Source organism: Budorcas taxicolor, chromosome 9 (assembly GCF_023091745.1).
Source record: "Budorcas taxicolor isolate Tak-1 chromosome 9, Takin1.1, whole genome shotgun sequence".
In the NCBI taxonomy this organism is placed as follows: domain Eukaryota; kingdom Metazoa; phylum Chordata; class Mammalia; order Artiodactyla; family Bovidae; genus Budorcas; species Budorcas taxicolor.
This window is the reverse complement of record NC_068918.1, coordinates 78,369,550-78,391,768: the sequence shown is the minus strand read 5'-3', so window position 1 is coordinate 78,391,768 and position 22,219 is coordinate 78,369,550. Positions and strand designations below refer to the sequence as shown.

General features: G+C 45.4%; 1 protein-coding gene and 1 pseudogene across 1 annotated transcript; both read right to left on the bottom strand.

Moving 5' to 3' along the window:
• Positions 1-12,125: 12,125 nt before the first annotated feature.
• On the bottom strand, positions 12,126-20,612 carry LOC128053167 (UL16-binding protein 1-like). Its single transcript, XM_052645621.1, has 6 exons — positions 20,609-20,612; positions 19,244-19,368; positions 13,666-13,849; positions 13,152-13,431; positions 12,851-12,858; positions 12,126-12,214 (listed from the first exon to the last, which is right to left on the bottom strand). The coding sequence occupies exons 1-6, from the start codon at positions 20,610-20,612 to the stop codon at positions 12,126-12,128; spliced, it is 690 nt and encodes a 229-aa protein (XP_052501581.1).
• Positions 17,010-17,574, bottom strand: LOC128053447 (EP300-interacting inhibitor of differentiation 1-like; annotated as a pseudogene).
• Positions 20,613-22,219: the final 1,607 nt, after the last annotated feature.

Genomic DNA, 22,219 nt, shown 5'->3' with positions numbered 1-22,219 from the left:
TATTTTCCATTTACTTGGAAAATATACATCTTATTTCAATTATTTTAGTAGAAAGATTTAATATACCTACCTGGCTTTAATATTTTGAGTGTAATCACTTGCTTAGACTCTTCCTGACAATGCAAAGTACTCAGAATTCTGTAGCTCAAGATATTTATCCCCAGTGCTCCATAATAGGTCATATAATATTTAATTCTATTTTAATTATACTTTATACCACTTTATGCCCCCTTCTACTGTCATAATTGCTCTTATTATTATGGGGTTATTTTCAGACAGTCACTGGATCTTTAAAATTACCAACCTGTTTGCCAATTTCTTTGTTCAACGTGACTTCTTAGATAAAGATTCTTCTTTCTAGGTTTCCTTCTTACAGAAGTGAATCTTTTAATTTTAAATCTATTTATTTATTAAAGGAAGGATAATCACTTTATAGTATTGTGTTGGCTTCTGCCAAACATCAACCTGAATCACACATAGCATCTTTTAATATTAAGGGTTTGTGAATGGTCAAGTCTTTCAGATTTTGTTGGGAAAAAAATCTTTATTTCACCTTTAGTCTCAATAGGTAGTAGATGATGTTTTAAATTTTCCTGCCAGTCATTTGATTGTTCTTCCTTTGTCTACATTATCTGACTCTTAATTCCCCCTCAACTTTTTAATTTTCTCCTTCCAAATTTCACATTAGCATATGTTGAGCATTCTTACTCTCCTTCATTTTCCTTTAACCTGTATTTCACAATTTCTCTTCTTTTTATGTATATAAGCTAAATTCTGGTGAAATATTTAAATCTATGTTCTAATTCTCTATTTCTTTAATTATGTCTTATCATAATGACTCAACTTGCCTCAGCTATGACTAGCATTTATACAGTGAAATTATTGAGCTAACTAGAATTATAATGAAATTATAGTGGGAAAATGAGTGTTTATGAAACGTTCATTTATGTGGTGGGGGTGAAGAAATCTGAGAGAGCTAAGTCTTGACTTAGGATAGTGAAAAAATAATTAGATAATTACTACAGGTTACAAAAGAATAGACATCAAAAAACTTAAGAAGTTGAAAAGTTACCTTTAAAGAAGGAAAAGGAGTGAAATAGAGGCTGAGGCTGATATTTAGTCATAAAACCCAAAAAAGATATCCTTTTCATTATAAGGGACTGGAATGCAAAAGCAGGAAGTCAAGAAACACCTGGACTAACAGGAAAATTTGGCCTTGGAGTGCAGAATGAAGCAGGGCAAAGGCTAATAGAGTTTTGCCAAGAGAACACAATGGTCATAGCAAACACCCTCTTCCAACAACACAAGAGAAGACTCTACACATGGACATCACCAGGTGGTCAACACCAAAATCAGATTGATTATATTCTATGCAGCCAAAGAGGGAGAAGCTCTATACAGTCAGCAAAAACAAGACTCGGAGCTGACTATGGCTCAAATCATGAACTTCTTATTGCCAAATTCAGACTGAAATTGAAGAAAGTAGGGAAAACCACTAGACCATTCAGGTATGACCTAAATCATATCCCTTATGATTATACAGTGGAAGTGAGAAATAGATTTAAGGGCCTAGATCTGATAGATAGAGTGCCTGATGAGCTATGGATGGAGGTTCATGACATTGTACAGGAGACAGGGATCAAGACCACCCCCATGGAAAAGAAATGCAAAAAACAAAATGGCTGTCTGGGGAGACATTACAAATAGCTGTGAAAAGAAGAGAAGCAAAAAGCCAAGGAGAAAAGGAAAGATACAAGCATCCGAATGTAGAGTTCCAAAGAATAGCAAGAAGAGATAAGAAAGCCTTCCTCAGCGATCAATGAAAAGAAATAGAGGAAAACAATAGAATGGGAAAGACTAGAGATCTCTTCAAGAAAATTAAAGATACCAAGGGAACATTTCATGAAAGATGGGCTTGATAAAGGAAAGAAATGGTATGGACCTAACAAGCAGAAGATAGTAAGAAAAGGTGGCAAGAATACACAGAAGAACTGTACAAAAAAGATCTTCACAACCAAGATAATCATGACAGTGTAATCACACACCTAAAGCCAGACATCAGAGAAGGCAATGGCACCCCACTCCACTACTCTCGCCTAGAAAATCCCTTGGATGGAGGAGCCTGGTGGGCTGCCATCTATGGAGTCGCACAGAATTGGACACGACTGAAGCAACTTAGCAGCAGCAGCAGCAGCAGAGCCAGACATCCTGGAATGTGAAGTCAAGTGGGCCTTAGGAAGCATCACTATGAACAAAGCTAGTGGAGGTGATGGAATTCCAGTTGAGCTATTTCAAATCCTGAAAGATGATGCTATGAAAGTGCTGCCCTCAATATGCCAGCAAATTTGAAAAACAGCAGTAGCCACAGGACTGGAAAAGGTCAGTTTTCATTCCAATCCCAAAGAAAGGCAATGCCAAAGAATGCTCAAACTACCACACAATTGCACTCATCTCACACGCTAGTAAATAATGCTCAAAATTCTTCAAGCCAGGCTTCAGCAGTACGTGAACCATGAACTTCCAGATGTTCAAGCTGGTTTTATAAAAGGCAGAGGAACCAGAGATCAAATTGCCAACATCCACTGGATCATGGAAAAAGCAGGAGAGTTCCAGAGAAACATCTATTTCTGCTTTATTGACTAGGCCGAAGCCTTTGACTTGTGTGGATCACAATAAACTGAGGAAAATTCTGAGAGAGATGGGAATACCAAACCACCTGACCTGCCTCTTGAGAAACCTATATGCAGGTCAGGAAGCAACTATTGGGAGCTGCATTAGGCATTACTGACAAAATGGAGGCACAGCCCCCAATCCCCTCTCCTTGTCCCACAGGCACAGACCCAGGATGAAGGATTTAGGTCTTGTGATTCTGACTTGTTTTCTCCTTTCTCTGGTTGAGTTGGCTGGAAAGAATGTTAAGGTGTTTATTGTTCTTGAGAGAAACATGAGAAAGCACAAAGCCTTCTGCAGTTGTGCCCAGAAAATAATCCATAAAGTAACCATTGGCATTTGTTCAAGGATCTTTGCAAAGAACCTTCCAGGATGAGCACGTAGGCCACAGCTTGAGGCCATGGGAAGGATTTCTATCTGAGACCTGTTTGTGAGGGAAATATTATGGCAAAAGAAGTTTGCTGAGTTTAGGGTCTAGGAATAATTAAGAATAGCTAGAAGCCTTTTTAGGAGATAGTGATTTTAAGATACTAGGGGCAAACAGAATTTAGAAAGATAAGAAATAAACTGAGGAATGTAGCATTAGTTACAATGTAATCACAAGGTAAGTATAGGACACATAAGAGAAAGTAGATAATAGATAGTAAAGCCGATTCTGAGAGAATCACTGAAGCAGGAACTCTGTTTGAAGGGCAACAATGATTTCTGGAGACAATAAATCTGGGTGAGGGGAACTGAAAATGCCAAACCTCTGACCTAATGCTTTTGTCAAAGTATAAAAGAAAACATGAAGCTTGAAATAAACATGTCGGCCCGTACCTCCAGTCAGAGGCTACATCATTGTCCGCCGACACTGCTCACCCCTTCAGGCTGATTCCCTGGCTGCCAGAGCTGGACTCTGGCAAGTGACACCCTCAAACTGGGACATCTGAAGGGTAAGTAACTTCGTGACTGCAATGTGGAGTGGTTAGGATTGTACTGTGGGTGGCCAGCACTCCTCTGCAGTTTAGGCAGGGTGAGGAGGGTACAAAAAGGATAAGAATATTCTTTAGGAAAATGGGTCTCTCTGCATCCAAGAATAGACAAATGTTTATTGAAATATTACTTCACATGTTAGCCCACAGAGGCATTAAAGTAAGCACAGGAAGACTGTCTAAATTTCTAATTTTTGTCCAAGTGCAATGCCCATGGTTTCCTGAGGAGGGTACCGTAAATCTAGAAACCTGGACTAAGGCTGGAGATCAGTTACATTCATTTTATACTTTGCATGGGCCAGAAAATGTTCCTGTAGATGCTTTTGCTCTGTGGAATATGATTAGGGACGTCCTGGACCCTCGGCATGAGGCTGTTAGACAGCCTATGGGAGAGGCTACAGTGGTGGATGGTGGGTCTCCACCTTCTGCGCAGATCATGTTTTCTGCCATTGACAAAAAAAAAGGGAGGAAGACTCTGCTCTACCTCTGGAGGAGAGGGAAGACTTGCAAGATGCTGCAGCCGGGCACCCTAGTGAGGCCCATCCTCCTCTACGCAAACCTTTCAAAATTTGTCCATCACTTTCTAATTTAAGGCAATCACCACTGCCTCTGTTTGTGTCTCCCAGGGCCCAGGAGGGAGACTTTGCCCCCAAAGCCTCCCAGAGCATTGCCTGAGGCTTAGGAAGATAAAGAGTTTTCTGAAACAAAGGAGCTTTTGAAGCAGATGCATGCACAATATATAGAGCATGCTTCTTGGAGAAAACCCCCTCAAGGGGGCCTCACCCAGGCTAGAAGAGAAGCAGAACAACAGGGGGCCTTGGAATTCTCTATGGCCTTTCCAGTAGTCTTTACCAAAACAGAAGGGGGAAGGGATGAAGAGGGAAAATGGGAACTGGTCCCATATAAGCTACTGAAAGAGCTTAAACAAGCTTGTCATGATTATGGGTCTACCTCCCGTTATACACTCACCCAGCTAGATGCCTTGGCCGGAAGGTGGATGACACCATATGATTGGAGAACGGTGGCAAAGGTTTGCCTTCCTGGAGGAGAGTTCCTCCTGTGGTTGGCAGAGTATGATAAGTTGGCTAGACTACAGTCAGCGGAAAACAAAACCTGTAATGATGCACAGCCCAGGACAGTGGGATCTGCAGCATTAAAAGGAGATGGAGAATATGAATCTAACCTAGCCCAAGCAAGGTTGTCTAAAGAATCACTGAATCAGATTATGGCCATAGGTATCTTGGCATGGAAATCTTTGCCCCCTTCAGATGGAAAGTTATCCACTTTGAGTAATATCAAACAGGGACCTGATAAGAGATATGAAGACTTTGTGGCCAGATTGAAAACTGCTGTATAAAGAACTATTAAGAGTATGGAGCCAGCAGAGATAGTTCTTAAACAATTGGCTTATGAGAATGCCAGTTCTACCTGTCAGGCATTGCTTAGACCTGTTAGAAGTAAAGGAAGTCTTTGGACTTACAGACCTGCCAGAAAGTAAGAACTTCCTTTATGCAGGGGGTTGCCTTAGCCACAGCCTTGAGGGGAGAAACTGCTGCCCAAGTTATTCAGGGAATGAGAAAAAAAGATTAATCCAAATGGAAACGATTCTACAAATAAAAAGTGTTTCTCCTTCTTTTGTGGCCAAATGGGGCATTTTTGCCGGCAGTGTCCTGCCAAGCAAGGACAACAAGTTGTGCCAAAACAGACTAAAGCCAACCCTCCAAAGACACCTTGCCCCTGATGCCAGAAGCGGTATCATTGGGTTAAAGACTGTAGATCTAAATTCCATAAGGATGGGACTACGCTCACCCGCCAAGTACAAGGAAGTAGTTTTTCCCAGTTTCAGGGAAACGGGCAGCAGGAGCAGGCCCGGCCCCAGACAACAATAGGGGCAGTCGCGTTGAATCCCTTTATTCCCCTTGTTCCATCTCAGAACTCTTCAGAGCAACCCCAGGTAGCTCAGGACTGGACCTCAGTTCCACCACCGCAACAATATTAACCCCTGACGTACTGGTTACTCTGATTCCAACAGGAGTGGCTGGCCCCCTGCCTGAAGGCATTGTAGGACTTGTGCTAGGGCGTAGCTTGCTTTCCCATCAAGGAATGTTGGTGGTGCCTGTTGTAGTAGATTCTGATTATACTGGGGAAATTAGAGTTTTGATCTCACCACCTGCCAAAACTGTGCAAATTAGTGAAGGTCAAAGAATAGCACAGCTTTTGCTTTTACCTTATTATCAGACAAGAAGAACCTTAACTCCTCAAGCTAGGGGCCCCAGAGGATTTGGATCTAGTGATCTAGCCTTTTGGGTGCAGGAAATTACAGCTTCAAGGCCTTTGAAAGACCTTTTAATTCAAGGAAATAGAATGTCAGGGCTGTTAAGTACTGGAGCAGATGTTTCTTGCATTGCTGGAAAAGATTGTCCCTCGTCCTGGCCAACACGTTTGACCGATGCCGGCTTGGTAGGAATAGAGTCAGTGCCCTTGGTTGCTAAAAGCTCACAAATTTTGACATGGTCAGATGAGAATGGGGCACAAGGCACCTTTTGTCCATATGTGATTCCTTCACTACCTTTTTCTTTATGGGGGAGAGATATATTATCTCAGATAGGAATGCTGTTATACATCCCAAATGGAAAGGTTACTAACCAAATGCTGCAAATGAGGTATAATCTTGACAAGGGGCTTGGTAAAGATCAGCAGGGAATTGTTTCTCCATTAGAAATGGTTTCTAACAAGAATAGAAAAGGTTTAGAATATTCAGATTTATCCTAGAGGCTGTTGCTCTTGCTGCCAACCCTATTACCTGGAAATCTGATGACTCGGTATGGGTGGAGCAACGGCCCTTAACAGCTGAAAAGCTGCAGGCAGCTGAGGATTTAGTTATGGAACTGGCAGCCGGCCATATAGAGCCTTCTAATAGCCCCTGGAATACTCCTATTTTTGTCATTAAGAAGAAATCAGGAAAATGGAGATTGTTACAAGATTTGAGAGCTATAAACGCAACTATGGAAGACGTGGGGGCCCTTCAGCTGGGTCTCCCTTCCCCAGTAGATGTGCCCTTTCAATATAATGTGATAGTTATAGATCTACAGGATTGTTTCTTTACCACCCCCCTGGCTGTTCAGGATTGTAAAAAGTTTGCTTTCAGTCTCCCTGCAGCTAATTTTAAACAGCTCTATAGAAGGTTTCAATGGAAGGTTTTGCCTCAAGGAATACAAAATAGCCCCACTTTGTGTCAGAAATTTGTGGATCAAGCTGCGCAGAATGTTAGAAGAGGGTATAACGATCTATATTTGATACATTATATGGATGATATTTTGGCTGCCCGGAAGGATAGAGCCTTGTTGCAACAAATCTTATCTGAGTTGACTGAGGCCTTGGAAAACTGGGGTTTGAAGATAGCTCCAGATAAGATACAAGTAAATCCTCCTTTTTCTTATTTAGGGAGGGTGTTAAATAACCATACTGTGAGTCATGCCCCTTTGCAGCTGTGGAGAGATTGTTTACTAAATTTAAATGATTTCCAGAAATTATTAGGGGATATTAATTGCATACGCCCACATTTAAGACTGACTACTGCAGATTTAAAGCCTCTGTTTGATTGCTTAAAGGGCTACTCTGATCCCAGTTCTAAGAGAAAATTGACTAGTGAGATGGAGTCCGCTCTTGTTAAAGTGGATGAGGCTTTGAATGATTAGTTAATTAGGATTAATATTACCAGAGGATGGGATTTAATTATCCTCACCACCGATCATACACCTACAGGGTGCTTGTGGCAAGAAGGCCCATCTACCAGTGACCTCAAGAAAAATAGTTTTGTCTTATCCCAGCTTGGTGGCACAATTAATTATAAAAGGTAGAAAAAGAAGTGTGGAACTTTTTGGAAAGGAAGTAGCAAATATAGTGATTCCATTTAACAATGATCAACTGCAATTTCTTTTACAAAATAGTGAAGATTGGCAAGTTGCCCTGATACATTTCAGGGGTCAAATTTTGTTTCATTTCCCCTCAAGCCCCCTTTTGCATTTTTTGGACACACATTCTCTGATTTTTGTGAGGAAACTTTCTATTCAACCTTTGGAAGGGGCAATTCTAGTTTTCACAGATGGTTCCTCTAATGGTACAGCAGTCACAATTATTAATGGAAAATCCCTTGTTCAGGTAACTGAAGAGACATCTGCCCAGAGAGCTGAGTTAAGAGCAGTTATTTGGGCTTTTCAACATTTGAGAGACCATACCTTCAATCTTTTAACTGACTCCCGATATACTGTAGGGTTGTTTCCTCATATTGAGACTGCTAATATTCCAGAAAATAAGACTACCATCTTCTCCTTGTTATCTGATTTACAGTAGGAGATTAAGCTTAGAGACGAGAAATATTTTGTGGGACATATTAGAGCCCACGTCTGGGGAGGCCTTACAAATAGCTGTGAAAAGAAGAGAAGCAAAAAGCAAAGAAGAAAAGGAAAGATAAAAGCATCTGAATGCAGAGTTCCAAAGAATAGCAAGGAGAGATAAGAAAGCCTTCTTCAGCGATCAATGCAAAGAAATAGAGGAAAACAACAGAATGGGAAAGACTAGAGATCTCTTCAAGAAAATTAGAGATACCAAGGGAACATTTCATGCAAAGATGGGCTCGATAAAGGACAGAAATGGTATGGACCTAACAGACGCAGAAGATATTAAGAAGAGATGGCAAGAATACATGGAAGAACTGTACAAAAAAGATCTTCATGACCCAGATAATCATGATGATGTGATCACTAATCTAGAGCCAGACATCGTGGAATGTGAAGTCAAGTGGGCCTTAGAAAGCATCACTACGAACAAAGCTAGTGGAGGTGATGGCATTCCAGTTGAGCTGTTTCAAATCCTGAAAGAAGATGCTGTGAAAGTGCTGCACTCAATATGCCAGCAAATTTGGAAAACTCAGCAGTGGCCACAGGACTGGAAAAGGTCAGTTTTCATTCCAATCCCAAAGAAGGGCAATGCCAAAGAATGCTCAAACTATCGCACAATTGCACTCATCTCACATGCTAGCAAAGTAATGCTCAAAATTCTCCAAGCCAGACTTCAGCAATACATGAACCGTGAACTCCCTGATGTTCAAGCTGGTTTTAGAAAAGGCAGAGGAACCAGAGATCAAATTGCCAACATCCACTGGATCATGGAAAAAGCAAGAGAGTTTCAGAAAAACATCTATTTCTGCTTTATTGACTATGCCTAAGCCTTTGACTGTGTGGATCACAATAAACTGAGGAAAATTCTTCAAGAGATGGGAATACCAGACCACCTGACCTGCCTCTTGAGAAATCTGTATGCAGGTCAGGAAGCAACAGTTAGAACTGGACATGGAACAACAGACTAGTTCCAAATAGGAAAAGGAGTCCATCAAGGCTGTATATTGTCACCCTGCTTATTTAACTTCTATGCAGAGTACATCATGAGAAACACTGGACTGGAAGAAGCATAAGCTGGAATCAAGATTGCCGGGAGAAATATCAATAACCTCAGATATGCAGATGACACCACCCTTATGGCAGAAAGTGAAGAGGAACTAAAAAGCCTCTTGATGAAAGTGTAAGAGAAGAGTGAAAAAGTTGGCTTAAAGCTCAACATTCAGAAAACGAAGATCATGGCATCTGGTCCCATCACTTCATGGGAAATAGATGGGGAAACAGTGTAAACAGGGTCAGACTTTATTTTTTGGGGGCTCCAGAATCACTGCAGATGGTGACTGCAGCCAAGAAATTAAAAGACGCTTACTCCTTGGAAGAAAAGTTATGACCAACCTAGATAGCATATTCAAAAGCAAAGACATTACTTTGCCGACTACGGTCCATCTAGTCAAGGCTATGGTTTTTCCTGTGGTCATGTATGGATGTGAGAGTTGGACTGTGAAGAAGGCTGAGCACTGAAGAATTGATGCTTTTGAACTGTGGTGTTGGAGAAGACTCTTGAGAGTCCCTTGGACTGCAAGATGATCCAGCCAGTCCATTCTGAAGGAGATCAACCCTGGGATTTCTTTGGAAGGAATGATGCTAAAGCTGAAACTCCAGTACTTTGGCCACCTCATGTGAAGAGTTGACTCATTGGAAAATACTTTGATGCTGGGAGGGATTGGGGGCAGGAGGAGAAGGGGATGACAGAGGATGAGATGGCTGGATGGCATCATGGACTTGATGGACTTGAGTCTGAGTGAATTCTGGGAATTGGTGATGGACAGGAAGGCCTGGTGTGCTGCGATTCATGGCGTCGCAAAGACTTGGACAGGACTGAGTGACTAAACTGAACTGTAGTCTTGAGAATCGGAGAAGGCAATGGCACCCCACTCCAGTACTCTTTCCTGGAAAACCCCATGGACAGAGGAGCCTGATGGGCTGCAGTCCATGGAGTCGCTAAGAATTGGACACGACTGAGCGACTTCCCTTTCACTTTTCACTTCTCTGCATTGGAGAAGGAAATGGCAACCCACTCCAGTGTTCTTGCCTGGAGAATCCCAGGGATGGTGGAGCCTGGTGGGCTGCCATCTGTGGGGTCGCACAGAGTCGGACACGACTGAAGCGACTTAGTAGCAGCAGCAGCAGTCTTGAGAACAGCAAGGAGAGATAAGAAAGATAAGCGAGATAAGAAAGCCTTCCTCACTGATCAATACAAAGAAACAGAGGAAAAGAATAGAAAGGGAAAGACTAGAGATCTCTTCAAGAAAATCGGAGATACCAAGGGAACATTTCATGTAAAGATGGGCTCAATAAAGGACAGAAATTGTATGGACCTAATAGAAGCAAATATATTAAGAGGTGGCAACAATACACAGAAAAGCTATACAAAAAAAAACTTCATGACCCAAATAACCACAACTGCAGCAGCAGCATAATAAATGGGCTTTCTCAGTGGCTCAGATTGTAAAAAATCTGCCTGCCAACACAGGAGACACAGCAGACGTGGGTTCAGTCCTTGATTAGAGAGGTCCCCTGCAGAAGGAAATAGGAACCCACTTCAGTATTCTTGCCTGGGGAATCCCATGGACAGAGGAGCCTGGCAGGCTACAGTCCACAGGGTCACAAAGAGTTGTACCTGACTGAGTGACTAACACTTTCACTTTAAACATAATAAATTATTAAGGGAAACAGTCATGAATAAAACTTCACTTTATTGAAAATAGGCGGAGGTAATTTCTCCAGACACAGAAAGAATCACTGAGTTCCGTAATAGCAGATGGTATTCTTCTTGCAATATCATTTGCAAGAACGAGGTCCCAAGGCTGAGTCTAATTATCCACAAACTAGAATAAGATGAAAAATGTCCTGTTTGTGGAGATTTCTTCAAGTACTTGAATATTTTAGTGTAGAAATACTATCAGTTAGCACCAGGCGAAAGTGGCGAAATAAATTGTTCCTGTTAAAATAAATTGTTCCTGTTTTTTTTTTAAAGATGCTGTGTAGGATTTCGTGAAATGTGATAAAGCCCATGGATAACACATCTACTGTGTCATCGTAACTGGAAAACAGACTCAGGATACATGGGGTCTGATCTCCTGGATCTAAAGTGAAGAGCAGGAGAAAGGCAGACAGGGCACGTGTCAGGGGCTTCCTGGGAGCACCATCTCCTGCAGAAAAGAAAGGCCTTGGTCCAGGGGGCTGAGGAACTCCTGTCACTTTCCTGGGGTGGCCCCTGCCCTGCTCCCCTCCAGCCCTGCCCTCACTGAGGGGCTACTATGTCCTCCACCCCCGCCCCCACCCCAGGCCCAGAAGCTTCTTGTCACCTCCTCCTTCCTTCCTGCATCACAGAGTCACCCCAGGCCCTGACACCCCCTGCTCAGGCTCAGGACTGGAGCCAGTGAGGAATCAATCTGCTCCCTTTACTCAGGTCTGGATCCTCCCCGAGGGGGGCCTAAAGGACCAGGGAGCAGGTCCCTGGAAGAGGGGCCTTGCTTCCTGACAGCCTTGGGGGCTGCAGGCAAACCTCCTTCCTTCGCACCCCTCCAGCCTCTGAGCAGCACACACAGCTCTCAGGACCAGGGTCCCTGCCCCCATCTCTTCCTAGTCCCCCCAGCTGGGCACCTCCACCCCAACTCAGGCCCACCATCCCCAGGCACCTCTGCTCAAGGCAGGGCCGCTCAGTGATGGAGGCTCTGGGTCCCCAGGAGGCTGCTGACGTGCAGGCCACAGGCTGAGTCACAACTGCTGCTGCTCCAGGAGCACAGGCCTGGCCTCAGCCCTTCCCCCAGTCTCTGCTGTGGGGCTCCTGCCTTGCCTGCTTGACCCAGGCCACTTCCTGTGAGAACAGGCCTTTGGAGTTGGGTCTGCAGTTCTTGCTCTCAGGTGATATGGGGTCTTATCCACCTGCTCATTTCCAGGGTGAGGAGGTTCAGTGAGGGGCAGAGGTTGGCTGGGATTCACCTTCCCCGGCCTCACACCAGGCCCTGTGCCCCTGCCTTCTCTCTGAATTCTGCCCTCCGTACCTGTTCCTGGAAAGGACTCAGCCCAGGAAGACAGTTATAATGAAACTAGTGAGGACCACATGGAGGATCCAGGTGATGTGCTTGATGGCTGTGGCCGTGGAGTTGACTCAGGGGAGCTGCAGTTGGTGATGTTGTAAGGAAAGTGAGAGTGAAGCCCTTGTCCCGACGCCTAAACTAAGCAGATGCCTTCTCAGCCCCCCGGACCCAGGTACCCTACTATGGAGTCATTAGTGCATAATTTCTTTACAATGCTGTGTCGGTTTCTGTTGTAGGACAATGCAAATCAGCCATAATTAGATACATATATCCCCTCCATCCTGAGCCTTCTTTCCCACTCCCATCCCACCCTTCTAGGTCATCACATAGCACCAGCTTGGGTTCCCTGTGTTATATAGCATCTTCCCACTGGTTAGCTATTTTCCACATCATAGTACGTATATATGTCACTGCTACCGTCTCAATTCGTCCTACCCTGTCCTTCCCCTGCTATGTTCACAAGTCTGTCTCGTGTCATGCAGTCATTTGAACCAACTGTATGGCAGCCCCTGAAACACGTCCTGAGGTGAGATGGGGGAAGGGAGGAGCCCCATCTCCACAGAACTCAGACAGTGAATGGGCGAGAGAGGGTCCCCACACAGCCCCTCAGTCCTGCGTGACATCAGATGAGGTGACATGAGGATGGGAACAGATTAAGTCCTTTCAGGAGCTGATGTTTGAGGTGGTATCAACAGATTTCCAGAACTAGAAGAGCTGATATTTTTTAAAAGGTTGTAGACAGAGTCAATAAGAAGGAAATCTCTAGAATCGGAGTGGTGCCCTCATGTTAGGGGTCGGCAAGAATCCACGTACAATGGTTCAAAGGCCTGTGCTATGAGGGAGAGATTTCAGGAGGTGGAAGACGAAAGAGGATCACAGACCATCCCCAGGGCCATTGTTCTCCCAGGAACTACTCACCTTGAATAGGTCACTTTCACACACACACACACACAGGTGTGGGTCCATGTCCCTTTGAGTGGACTACCACTTCTTTCTTCTAGCCTCACTTACCCATGGTTGTCGACATTTCCTCCCAGCGCACCAAGAAATCCTGAAGCCAAGCCCGACAGTCTCCCATGGAGACCTTCTTGAAGAAGTTGCTCACAGCTCTGTCCTTCTCCCACTTCTCTCTCATCGGTCTCCCTCCAGAGTGAACCACTGTCCAGTGTCCATTCTCCAAATCAAAGAGGAGGCACATTTGTCCACTGAAGCCAAACTGCCAGGATCCACTAATGTGTCCATCCTCTTCACACCGACATGTCATCCTGCCCTGCAAGGTGAGAGGGTCTGCCCCCCGCCGTGGCAAAGAGCTCAGCCTCTGGGCTTGACAGATTCTTTGCCCCACCTGGGTCCACCTCCCCTGAGCCCAGATAATCTGGCCCTGTTCTCTCTTCCAAGGCCTGCTCCTTCCACTGGACTACTAGGGAAGGACCAATATCCTCTATTTTATTTTTCCCTGAAAACAATGAATGAGTTTAAGCCCCCAGTACGCTCCTTCTGCACTTGGGCTTTCTAACTCACCTGTGACCCTGTCGTTCTCCGACGTAACGTCAGGCAGTTGCTCCCTGAACAAGTCCCCGACATCTCTGAGTGTTTCAGTCTGTCTTTCCCAGGCCTTTGTCATTTTCACCTCCTCCCCCAATGGACTTGTGAATTGGATCTTAGCATGACCACAGTCATAGGAGAGAAAAACATTTCCGTCTACCTGGCTTTGAACCACACACCGCGGTTGTTCAGGTCTGGGCTGAGAATCGATGGTAAAGTTATAGCAAAGAGAGTGAGCATCTGTGAAGGCAAAAGGCAGGTGAGGGCAGGGTTGGCAGAAAAAGGCCCATAGGCCTCCTCCCCTCAGTTATGTGAGAGCAGAGTGAAGGTGCAGGGCTGGCCTGGCAGAGCAAGCATGGTCCCTCCTGCTCCATCCCCAACACTCCATAGAGCCAGTGCCCCTCCCTTCCTTGTGGAGAAGTCTCCTGCTGGGCAGAAACTGCACATCCTGGATATATGCCCTTGCCCACCAGGTCAGTACCCAGGATCGGCTAACACACAGCCTTTCTGGATACATGCCAGACGGCCCTGCAGGAAAAGCCTAGATGGAAGAGGACTTTCAGAACCGAACCCAGTGTCCTACCAGAGATGGAGAGCATGTGGGGGCTGCTTCTGAGGAGCATTTCATTTCTAGAACGGAGCCCCTTTTCAGAATGCATCCCCAGAGAAGGAAGCTACGTTTCAGTGAGGAGTGCCCTTTGATCACCACAGTAAGCACAGTAGTCCTTTCCTTCTTTCCCAATGAGCCGCATGACCATGGACTCAGGTAAGTGAACCTGAAGGAGCAGAGACGACTTCCACATTCATGTTGGACCTGGCATGTTACGAGCATTATGCACAGGGACTACAGTATCGTCATGGCCTCCCTGTTTCTGAAGTGAGGCTCGGGGCTCCAGGCAGTCAGTCAACAGCTCTGCCAGGCCCTGCTAACAGTGCTTATCCCTGGGTCCACAGATCCACACCACACTCATTTCACGTGGCCTGGATTTCTGACATGAATGGACAATCTTTGTAGTTAGTAAAACACCACTGGGTGAGGGCTACCATAGTAGGGATTTCCGCATTCATACTTCTGACCTGACTCTGTATCTCACAGTAGTATCTGTTCAGTTCAGTCACTTAGTCATGTCTGATTCTTTGCAACCCCATGGACCGCAGCACGCCAAGCCTCCCTGTCTATCACCAACTCCTGGAGTTTACACAAACTCATCTCCACTGAGTTGGTGATGTCATCCAACCATCTCATCCTCTGTTGCCCTCTTCTCCTCCTGCCCTCAACCTTTCCCAGCATCAGGGTCTTCTCAAATGAGTCAGTTCTTCCCATCAGGTGGCCCCTTGCCAATATCCCATGCTGAACCAGTCCCAAAGAAACAGTAACCACTGTTTACTGTTATGCAAGCCATTTAGTTTGGGGCATAATTTGTTTTGTAACAATATATAACTATTATAATTTCTCAACAAGACCTGGAACTGGGCCTCTTCTCCAGATTGAAGGCCCAGCACAAGCCATCACAGCAAATGGTTCATCAGGACAGCTGATGGGCTGGGCTATTTGGTAACCCCTTTCAGGTACGTGCCCATCTCAAACGGGTAGATGTCCCTGTAGAGCATTTGGCACAAAGTCATGATCATGTGGGATCTCTTAGTTGCAGGATGCTGCCTTCTTAGTTGTGCATGTAGGATCTGGTTCCCCAACCAGGGATTGAACCTGGGCCCCTGCATTGGGAATGCTGGACCCTTAGCAACTGGATCACCAGGGAAGTCCAGAGAACTCATTATTAACTAGACTTTCAGGGGCTATCCATTGATCCATTGTTCTCGTTGTTCCCCAGACAGTGAGATCCCATGGGGAACAAGACTCTGGAGAGGGGTTGTCTGTACTCTTAACTTGAAGCTGGCATCAATCACACAGCTCCTAGCAGCCTGGTGTTTGTGGATAACTTCCCTTCTGACCAGGTAGCCAATCCCACAGGCAATGTCAACAGACCTGTGGACCAGGTCTTGTTGAGAAATTCCCTGTGGCCTCTACTAACTTGTGCTGCCATAGAAACAATTTAAGATTCTCCCGATTCATGTAAGGCAATCCACCATGGGCTTTTCTCCTTCTATATACACATGGGTATCAGGAAGATTTCTGTGATGAAGCCTTCAAATTTTAGTGAGCATCACTGCCACCTGAATTTCAGAAGCTTAATTTTTTTTTTTACACAACAAGAAATTTTTATTATCTTGAATGCTGGTGCATAACCAAAAACAAGATTAATCAGAGGAGGAGACAGAGGGAAACTTCAAATACTGAGGTGGATTTCTGGGAAGATTTAAAACTTTTAAGGGTTGTTCATAATGTCTTTTTTTTAGATGTAGGGCTTTCCTTTTACGGGACAATTTTCACTTAACATTTCTTACATTATGAAATTCAACCAGTCCTTTGCCTGTAAAGTTAAATGAAAAAAGAGAGCAAGAGAAACAGAAAATTCCCTAGTATATACTGATGTTTGAAAGAGTTTGTATTCTTTGTACCTTCATGTACATTTTACAGTCTAAATTTGAAACATTATTAAGGATGTCTTAACTTTTGCCTTTTAAAAATGTTCAAGGCAACTAATTTTCTTTAATTAAAGGTTACAGTAGCTTTAAAAATGATCAAGATAAACATACAAACAAAATCTCCATTGTCCTTGGAAACACGTTTTAAGATATAGCACACATGACACATACCTCTTTGGGGACTAGATTATCCTTTGAGATCCTGAGGAATACTGGGTGGAAGATTTATTTTACACCAAAATTTAGCCTTTGATAACCACAGCTTGGATAGATCACAAAGCTGAATCTTTAAAGTTTTCTCAATATGCTTTCAGTCTAAATAACTCAAAACTTATGTCCTAAGGTGGATAAATCGGTCATTTTTTTCTCATATAATTATCATCAGTGGGCTCTTGACTGGCAGTCTATCTTGGTCGTAACTTCTTGCAAAGCCATTCCTTACAGTGAAACATGAAAGATTATCTTCCCCAATAAGAGGAAATTAATCTGAATAAACAACAAAGTCAAAGCCATAAGTGTCTCTGGACATTCTTGAAAACAGGTTTCGACAGTACTAAGGTACTTTGCTTTAACAATTTTCCTCCTTTTTCATAACTGTGCAGTCACTACCTTTTTCTACTCTGCTTTTTTTTTGAAGTGGGAGAGTGGGGGGTGGGGTGGAGGGGGGAGGATCAAGCTTTTCATTGGCACAGAACTATTTGGAATGAACCCCAAAGACAGTGGAATGCTGGGTCTCTCCTCAAGCAGCTTCCTCCCCTCTTAAGAGCATTTAACTACTCTCTATCAATGATCTCATCACAGCCTAGTTCTTCAGTCAGACGACTGACAACCATAAGTGAAAACTCTCTGATAAAAGCCAACTGATCAAACAGGGTCTTCTCAGAATGCATCTGAAACCCGCCATCCAGAGCTGCTTCTCTGGCTCTGGAGGTTCTCAGAAACATCCTGGTGGCTTCTTCAAGGGCCGCTGATGCTCTGTAGCCCTCAGCGCTGAGCGGCTCCTCTTCCGGAGAGTCATAGTCGTCCTCCCAGTCATCGAATTCCTCGCCCTCGCCCTCGATCTCGCTCTCGCTCTCGAATTCAGGGCCCGCGATCTGGCCTGGCTGCTCCCCAGGGCTGGGGCCCCTCGGGGGCCATTGGCTGGGCCGCCTCCTCATCGGTGGGGTCTTCCTCCTTCAGCTGTGGCTGGGCACCAGCCGCGCGGGAGGGGTTCTGGGATAGCTCCGGGCTCCAGCCACCTACCCTGATATGCGGAAGGTCACTCTCACCAGGAATCACATCCATCTGCAGGTCATTGCTCTCTTCATAGAGCTCCGACAGCTCTTTCATTTCAGACATAGTGTAAGCAGCTCAAGTTGTTCGTTGTCCACCCAGAAGCTTGCTCTTTAACTGTTTCTCTTTATTTGGATATTTTTCATCTACTAAAACCTCATGAAAAATACACCCCAAAGTACATCTTTTAGAGTTATCCTCTCCCTGGATACGTGAAACGTGAAATTCCAGATGTTCAAGCTGGTTTTCGAAAAGGCATAGGAGCCAGAGATCAAATTCCCAACATCTGCTGGATCATCAAAAAAGCAAGAGAGTTCCAGAAAAACATCTATTTCTGCTTTATTGACTATGCCAAAGCCTTTGACTGTGTGGATCACAATAAACTGTGGAAAATTCTGAAGGAGATGGGAATACCAGACCACCTGATCTGCCTCTTGAGAAACCTGTATGCAGGTCAGGAAACAACAGTTAGAACTGGTGAACAGCTCACAGTTAGAACAGACTGGTTCCAAATAGGAAAAGGAATACGTCAAAGCTGTATATTGTCACCCTGCCTATTTAACTTATCTGCAGAGGACATCATGAGAAACGCTGGGCTGGAAGAAACACAAGCTGGAATCAAGATTGCATGAGAAATATCAATAACTTCAGATATGCAGATGACACCACCCTTATGGCAGAAAGTGAAGAACTGAAGAGCCTCTTGATGAAAGTGAAAGAGGAGAGTGAAAATGTTGGCTTAACACTCAACATTCAGAAAACGAAGATCATGGCATCTGGTCTCATCATTTCATGGGAAATCGATGGGGAAACAGTGGAAACAGTGGTTGACTTTATTTTTCTGGGCTCCAAAATCACTGTAGCTGGTGACTACAGCCATGAAATTAAAAGACGCTTACTCCTTGGAAGGAAAGTTATGACCAACCTAGACAGCAAAAGCAGAGACATTAGTTTGTCAACAAAGGTCCATCTAGTCAAGGCTATGGTTTTTCCAGTGGTTATGTATGGATGTGAGAATTGGACTATAAAGAAAGCTGAGCGGCAAAGATTTGATGCTTTTGAACTGTGGTGTTGGAGAAGATTCTTGAGAGTCCCTTGGACTGCAAGGAGATCCAACCAGTCCATTCTGCTGGAGATCAACCCTGGGATTTATTTGAAAGGAATGATGCTAAAGCTGAAACTCCAGTACTTTAGCCACCTCATGCGAAGAGCTGACTCATTGGAAAAGACTTTGATGCTGGGAGGGATTGGGGGCAGGAGAAGAAGGGGACGACCGAGGATGAGATGGCCGGATGGCATCACTGACTCAATGGACACGAGTCTGAGTGAACTCCGGGAGTTGGTTGTGGACAGGGAGGCCTGGTGTGCTGCGATTCATGGGGTCACAAAGAATCGGACACGACTGAGCGACTGAACTGAAAGGGAAACTCCCCTAGCACAGAAACTATACAAATTCAAGTGTTCAGGTCCATGCAAATGAAGAAAGAACATAAGATAAAAATAGACATCAGGAATCAAGACAGTGTGTCATTATCGTCCCTTTTGGTCGTTGTTGTTAGTGTTAGTCCTGTTTAGGACGATCATCTCTAAGACATTTTTAGGGGATATATCAACCAGGCTCCCCTCTGATTTTCAGAAAATGATAGGGACCTCAACTCCAGAATTCTCCCAGGGGACTGATGAACGTGATGATAGCAAAACCACAGTCATAGGAGAGAAAAACCTCTCCATCCACCTGGCCTTGAACCTCACACCATGGCTGTCCAGATCTGGGCTGAGGACTGATGGTGAAATTATAGGAAAGAGAGTGAGCATGTGTGATGGCAAAACACAGTGAGGGTGAGGTTGGGAGAAAAAAACCTATAGGCCTCCTCCCCCAGTTGTGTGAGAGCAGAATAGGGCTGCAGGGCTGGGCTGACAGAGCAGGACGGCCCCGCCTGCCGCCCCCCACCCTAAACACACCCCAGTTACTGGCTGAGGAAGAGGAGGAAGCCTTGATCACGCAAAAAACCACACAGTCCTGGATATGCCTATCTCCACTCTGTTCAAAAGCTCCACACCTAGCATGAACTGACACAATTTTTTCCAGAGGTGGGCCAGGCCAGCTCAGAAGGAGAGGCCTAAAGACAGAGGACTGTGAGAATGTCTCCGAGTGTCCTGAGGAGAGATGGGGAGCCTTTGGGGGCTGCTCCTGAGGAAGCAGGATCACAGTGGGGGAGAATGAGAACAGAACCCAAAGCTGGAGAAGGGAGAGTTCACAATTAGGGGGTCACAGGACTTAGCAAGGCCAAGGAGATGCTGCTGATCTCCCACTAGGATGGGTCTTGGAAGCCTGGAGAAAGGCCTGGCCCACCTGGCATGAAACAGAAAGTCCAGAACTTCTGAGGCAGGTGGGAGAGGAGGGGATCCAAGGTTCAGAGAAGTGAATCTGCCAGGACAGACATGGTATGAAAGGGCAGGAACGTGTGCAGACCGCCAGCTCCATGGGAAAGCCTGATGGACTCCATGGAGCCTGAGAGGAAAGCGCAGATGAAAAACATGTCCAACAGCACCACTGAGATCTGCCAGGACTTGAAACCTGGGATCTGTGAACCTTTGCTCTAGTGCTTGCACCTGGACAATGATCTCCTCCAGCAACAAAATACTAAGAAATTATAAGGGAATGAAAATAACTGTATGCATGCCAAGTTGGGGTTAATTATGAATGAAAAGATAAAAAACCCAACTGGAAAAGCAGGGTACACGGTATGATCCCTGCACAGGGCACTGCCATAATGGTGGGCAGACCACCTAAGCCATCCCTCAGGTTCTAACCCTTGGCCTGCCCCTACCCTCACCCCATATAAGGGGCAAGCTCGCCCCCCACCGCCCCTCCCAAGGGAATGAGCAAGGAGACCCATTGCTGGTGCTTGCGCCCTCACACTGCAGCACGTGTCCCAGGGAAGCTTCACCTGGATTTCTTATCTGGCCTCTTATCCACTTTTATAGATTAAGGTTCTGTTTGTGCCCTCCAAGAGTTTATTTCACCAGTCCTGTGTATGTTCTGGCAGCATTTTGGCGGGGTTAATGGCAACCTCCACCAAGAGGACTTATGCCATACCCATGTCTGCAGCACCCAGCCATACCCAAGTCTGCCGAACCCAGAGTCCCTGCCCCTGTGGCATCATTGACTCAATGGGCATGAGTTTGAGTAAACACTGGGAGTTGGTGATGGACAGGAAGGCCTGGCATGCTGCAGTCCATGGTGTCGCAAAGAGTTGGACACGACTGAGCGACTGAGTGAAGTGAACTGAATGAACTGATTGATTAAGCAGGCCAAGAAGCCTGGTCGCTAACATACTCTGTGGCAACCACGAAGGGCTACTGTCCCCTTTTTGCCAGAGCATCTAGGCATCTCTGTGACCTCGGGGTGCAACTTCCCTGTGGTGACAGGTGGCCACCTGAACCTTGGCTCAGAGTCACCAGTTTGATTGGTCTGACTTCCTGGCCCCTGGGGGCCTCAGGGCCCTCATTCAGCCATCTTGCTCCCCCTCACCATTTGTCTCTTTCCCTCATCTATTATGTCTCCACTTTTCTTTCTCTCCTTTTCTCTCTCCGCCCTATCCTTCTGAGAGAGTGGACCTCGGCAAGAACAGCATCACTCCTCTCAACTTAGGAGACAAAGCTCCCTCTGATCAATGGCTCACTTTGATGGGTGACAAGCTGGTGGGAGAGACCCACCTCATACCCTGCAGGTCTTGGTCCAGCAGGCTCTGCCTCATAGGAGATTTGTGAGAATGATAGAGGTTCAAACCTCTAATTAGATAGTGGCTGCACGTCTGATCATACCGATATTCTCACTTCTATTTTCCTGCCGCCAAGAGAAGTTCCGTTGGGAACTCAGTGAACTGGCAGATTTCTCTATATGCTGGTTTACGCCTGGGTGAGAATCCCACCGCTGGGCTGCAGGCCCACAGCCGATGTACAAGGGGCTGGTTTCTGGGCTTGATCACCCCAGTGGGCAGTGGACAGGGTGCTCCCTCCCTCACTGGCCTTTCTGGAAGCCTGCAGGTTGGTGCCTGAATAAATAGACACCCACAGGTGCAGGGGTTGAAAAGACAATGGCTCCCTTTCCGTTTTTCAGCCTTTTCTGTGCCTCCTCCCTTTTGCTCCCCCTTGGTCCTCATATCTACACTCCTGTCCTTTTGCATTCAAGAGACTCCCTGCTGGGTCACCATTTTCACCACCACTTGTTTGCTTTGTGTTCCCACCTCAGGCTTGAGGTTCCCACTGGCCCCCTTGCAGAAGGCCCAGTTGAGAGAAGAGTTGGACTGGGCTGGACAAAGTGCCCCAGAGGACACTTCCCAGTAAGACCCTCTCTTGTTTCTTATTTGTTAATTTTCTGTCATTCATAGGTTCTCTCAGTCAGTGCATTTAAAGGCATCTTTGTTTTATGTACTTTTGTCTGTCCAATGGCTCCTGCAAAGCTCTGCTACAACTGTGGGCATGGGTTACTTGTTGTTCAGTCACTCAGTCGTGTCTGACTCTTTGCAACCCCATGGACTGCAAGAACCAGGCCTCCTTGTCCTTCACCATCTCCTGGAGCTTGCTCTCACTCATGTCCATTGAGTCAGTGATGTCATCCAACCATCTCATCCCCTGTCATCTCCTCCTCTTGCCTTCAATCTTCCCCAGCATCTTTCCCAGGTCTTTTCCAATGAGTCATCTCTTC

Excerpts from the sequence above, each read along its gene's own strand:
- LOC128053167 (XM_052645621.1), bottom strand. Across the intron at positions 13,850-19,243 it reads GGTGTGAGGTTCAAGGCCAG|GTAGACGGAAATGTTTTTCT; the intron begins GTGGATGGAGAG and ends GTTCAAAGCCAG. Across the intron at positions 13,432-13,665 it reads GGAGAACGACAGGGTCACAG|ACCCTCTCACCTTGCAGGGC; the intron begins GTGAGTTAGAAA and ends GGCGGGGGGCAG.